Here is a 4,573-nt window from a genome sequence, read left to right as displayed (position 1 = left end):
GCTGGGAGCCGGGCGGCAGGCCCCGCCTCCTGGGCGGAGCGTAGCAGGGGGGCGGGGTTAGGAGGCGGTGGGAGGGGTAAGCCCAGCCAATGAGACCAGCTGCTAATAGGTGGGCTGGGCTTGCCATTTAACAGTGGCAGGAGGAGGAGAGCCAAGCTCTGGAGCCAGCGAGGAGTGGAGCTGAGCCTGGCCTCGCATGCTGCCAGAGGACCACCTCCCGAGACAAGAGTTCTTCCCCCTCTTCTGCTCGCTCCCAGCGCCCCTGCCGCCCTCCCTTCCTGCCCAGTACAATGCATTCTTGACTGGCAGCGCCTGGACTCCTAGCAGCCCCGAGAGCCGGAGCAAGCCACAGGGAGGACGGGAGCCAGCCACTCTGGTGGGAGCTCGGATGCCTGGCACTCTTTGAGGACATCTCTGGAGCAACGGTGGCTTTGGGGTGGGGGGTGGTGCTGCAGGCAACCCAGCCAGGCCCCAAGATGGACACTTCTGGGCACTTCCATGACTCGGGGGTGGGGGACCTGGATGAAGACCCCAAGTGCCCCTGTCCATCCTCCGGGGATGAGCCTCTGCAGCAGCAGCAGCAGCAGCAGCAGCAGCAGCCACCGCATCCCTTGTCTCAGCTCGCCCAACTCCAGAGCCAGCCCGTGCACCCCGGCCTGCTCCACTCCTCTCCCACGGCTTTCAGGGCCCCCCCCTTGTCCAACTCCACCGCCATCCTCCACCCTTCCTCCAGGCAAGGCAGCCAGCTCAATCTCAATGACCACTTGCTTGGCCACTCTCCAAGTTCCACAGCCACAAGTGGGCCCGGTGGAGGCAGCCGGCACCGGCAGGCCAGCCCCCTGGTGCACCGGCGGGACAGCAACCCCTTCACGGAGATCGCCATGAGCTCCTGCAAGTACAGTGGTGGGGTCATGAAGCCCCTCAGCCGCCTCAGCGCCTCCCGGAGGAACCTCATCGAGGCTGAGCCCGAGGGCCAACCCCTCCAGCTCTTCAGCCCCGGCAACCCCCCCGAGATCATCGTCTCCTCCCGGGAGGACAACCATGCCCACCAGACTCTGCTCCACCACCCCAATGCCACCCACAACCACCAGCACGCCGGCACCACCCCCAGCGGCACCACCTTCCCCAAAGCCAACAAGCGGAAAAACCAAAACATTGGCTATAAGCTGGGACACAGGAGGGCCCTGTTTGAAAAGAGAAAGCGGCTGAGTGACTATGCCCTGATTTTTGGGATGTTTGGAATTGTTGTTATGGTGATAGAGACCGAGCTCTCTTGGGGTTTGTACTCAAAGGTAGGGGCCGTGGTTTCTCTTTATACCTTGAACAAAAGGAATATATAGGTAGAGAGAGAGAGAGAATGATTGAGAGATTGATTGCGGAGAGCGGTGGTGGTGGTGGGGAGAGGCGGTGGCTCAATTATATTGAACACTCTAAGTTCCCGTGGTTTTCCTTCTTAATCCTGGGAGAATTCATTCCTGGTTTTCTTGGAGGGAGGACATCCCCATGCACTGTGTCTAATTTGCAGACTCCGTGTTGGGGAGGATTAAAGAATCCCTTCTGAGAAACCTCCCCACCCCACCCGGCTCACCGGCACTAACCCATAACCCAGTGGCTTAACGCACCAATTAATTACACGCTGCCTGGGTGTGCTTGCCAGCTCCCGCGACTTCCCTCCTCTCCTCCCCTCCTTGCTCCACTCCATTTTCCCGAGGATAAAAAAGAAATAAATGTCTGGGTGGGGGGTAGGGGTGCCATGCCAGTCCCTTCTCTGTCTGCTCCCTCTCTTCCCAAGTTTCTGTTTCCCTCCTCATCCCCGAGAGACTTAGGGCGAAATCCAAAAGCACCGTGGCCCCCGTCTCGTCTCGTGGGGGCCTGGGATAAAAATACAGGTGGAGGAAACGAGCGGCTCTTCCCTCAGGAAAGAGGACCCAGAATAAACCTGCTGCTGCTTCTAAGCAGCCCCTGATAAAATGGCTACAGGTGTTCCCCGGGCAGAGCAGATGGGCACCGCCTTGGCACCAGCCTGGGTGTGGGGCGGGGGGCGGGGGGAGCGCCTCTCCTTCGGTTGGGATGACAAGGCTTCCCAGGCATCCCCGAGAGTTCGCTTCCCGCTCAGCCCCGTCCTCCCCTCCCGCCCCAGCGTCTCCTCTCGGGGGTAAATGAGGTGGAGTGTGTGTGTGTGTGTGTGTGAGTGCGCGCTGATGGAGCCGGCAGCGCCCACTTTCGTGGGGGAGCTGGCCCCGCGGCTCCAGCCTCGGTCGGGCTGGAGATGGAGGATGGGGTCCCTCACAGGGGGGCTTGGAACCCGCGTCCTCCAAGGCGGTGGGCGTGGAGGAAGGTGGGTTTGCTCATGCTCCGCCTGCTGTGGGCTCAAAGGCTTGGAGACCCGGGGAGCCGCGGGGCAGGTGGACTTTTCCCATTTACCCCTCACCCCAATTTGTTGGCGTGTGTGCGTGTGCGTGCATGTGTGTGTGCGCCTCCTTGTTGCTGCATTTCTCACTTATTTGTCATTTTGGGCAGGGGGTGGCTGGGCAGGCTGCCTGTAGCTGGGAGGGGCTCAGCTGTTGGAGGTTTCAAATAGAGCTTGTTTCAGGCTGAGCACAGCTGCTGCGAGACTGTCACATTCCTTGTTGAAATCCAGCCGCTAAAACCTGGGAGGTGCTGATCGGATTTCCCATTCCCAGCCCGGCGCGCTCTGACCGGGGACGGGCAGACGGGGCCGTTCTGGAAAGGGCTGGGGCAGAGCCAAGACTCCCAGGTGGAGGGTTCCCCCCAGGAACCTGGCCGCTCGCAGGGGCTCCCAGCTGAGCAGCTCCTAGAAGCTGCCTCCATCTAAATGCTCCAGGATTTGAATCCCTCAGCGCGCAGAAGCGAGTGGGGTTTCCCCCGGAATCGCAGTCACTTAGTCATTCCCTGTAATGAGCCTCTGAGTCTGCAGGTCCTTCTGCTCGCTGCTGACTCCCCTTCCAAGCCGCAGGGAGAGGGGGCTGCCACCCCCAGCGGGCTCGGCAGCCACCCTGAGCACAGCCCTGGCTCCCTCCAGTCACACCCCCTGGGGACCAGGAGCCCCTGCTGGGAAACGAATGCAGGCCCAAGTGCTGGGGGTGAGGGGAAGACAGCACCTCCTCTTTCAATGACCCCCGTGGTCAGCTCTTCCTAGAGACGGCCCCCCAGTGGGATCCGTGTGTGCACATTTGTTTTTTCATGCAATGGGGGGAGAGGGGGTGGCCGCTGGGCAGCCAAGGGCTGGGAGCAGGTGCCATGCCGACGGAGTGTTCAGGGAGAGGGGCTTCCCCAGAGTCGGAGAAAACAGGCTCTGGGGTGAAGGAAGGGTGAAGCGACCCACGGGGCCAGGCTGTACCCTTTCGAAGATGGGGAGCCCCTGGTTGATGGCAGCACAGAGTGGGCCTTGCTTGCCTCCGCTGGTGAGATGGCCACTTCCTGTGCACCTGGGGTCGGCGCTGGTTATGAGTAGGAGGGCTCACTCATCCTGAGCCCCTCTGTCCGCCCAGAATTGGGTCATTATGAAAGGAGGACGCTCTGGGTGTCTCCTCTGTCAGGCCTTGTGGACCCAGGAGGGGTGAGGTGGCTGCCCCTCTCTTCTCCTGTGGGCCAGCAGGGTTGTTTGAAAGACTCAGACTGAAGTGTGAGTCCCAGCTCTGCCCCTCCCGGTGGTGTGATCTTGGACAAGCCATGTAGCTTCTGCAAGCCTGTCTGCCCAGCCGTCAAGCGGGGAGAAGGGAGTTAACTAGGCGTGGGGCGCTGCGTGCAGTGCCTGCTCGATCACCAGGGCCTATTGTTGTTATTAATCATGATGGTACGGAAGAGAGGAAAAGGAATGTCTTTTTCCTGTGATCTCCTTCTGGCTCCGGAATTAGTTGGGGCCTTCAAGGATTGGGAAGGAAGACTTGTCGATGGAGTCGAGAAGTTGTATCTCGGAGGAAGTTCTGAGAAGGGGCTAGGTCTTCTCACTGGCACCCTCTCGCCACGTGGGTCTGTTGTAGGGGGGTGGACATCTGTTCCCTGGCCTCGTGGGGGAACTGGCTCTGTTGTGACAGGGGGGTTTGGGTGAGAACGAAGAACCACCAACAGGGGGGACTCAGAGGTGGTAGTGGGCCTGGGGGAGGGGTGGGTGATGGTTTCTTTTGCTGGAGAACTTGTGCGTCTGGTTGGCTCCGCGTGTCTGGGAGCAGGAGGATGGGTAATTCTCACCAGGTTGGGTAATTCTGCACTGATGGGGGCAGTTCCCACCCAGAGGGCCCTGGGGAGAGGGACACCCCTCCCCACCATGTGACTAAAGACTACCAACCCTGGGCCTGAGCTGCTTTCGGAAGTTCTCTGCTTTTATCCACGGAGCCGTGGCCTTCCTGTGTGTCTGTGTTTGACTGATATCTGTTCCTGGTGGAGAAATCGCCCTGAGGCCGGGCTCTCTTGAGATGAACATGGCATGTCCCTGAGCGCATCCAAAGTTAGTGCAGAAGGGAGCCAGGGAGAGGAGGTACGACACAGGGACAGAGCCGTCCTGGCCCCCCTTCACCAGCCCTCCGTGAAGTCGGGGAAGGAATGGGGGGAG

General features: G+C 60.5%; 1 protein-coding gene across 1 annotated transcript in view; it reads left to right on the top strand.

Annotated features, from left to right (window-relative positions):
• The first annotated feature begins 145 nt into the window (after positions 1-145).
• KCNN3 (potassium calcium-activated channel subfamily N member 3) overlaps positions 146-4,573 on the top strand; it is a 148,489-nt gene continuing 144,061 nt past the window's right edge. The window contains exon 1 of the mRNA XM_006775758.1: positions 146-1,292. Within this exon, the coding sequence (XP_006775821.1) occupies positions 477-1,292 (816 nt within the window). The 5' untranslated portion in view covers positions 146-476. The remainder of the gene's footprint in view (positions 1,293-4,573) is intronic.

Source organism: Myotis davidii, unplaced genomic scaffold, assembly GCF_000327345.1.
Source record: "Myotis davidii unplaced genomic scaffold, ASM32734v1 scaffold208, whole genome shotgun sequence".
In the NCBI taxonomy this organism is placed as follows: domain Eukaryota; kingdom Metazoa; phylum Chordata; class Mammalia; order Chiroptera; family Vespertilionidae; genus Myotis; species Myotis davidii.
Note: the sequence above shows the minus strand (reverse complement) of the source record. Positions and strands in the feature narration are given on the sequence as shown.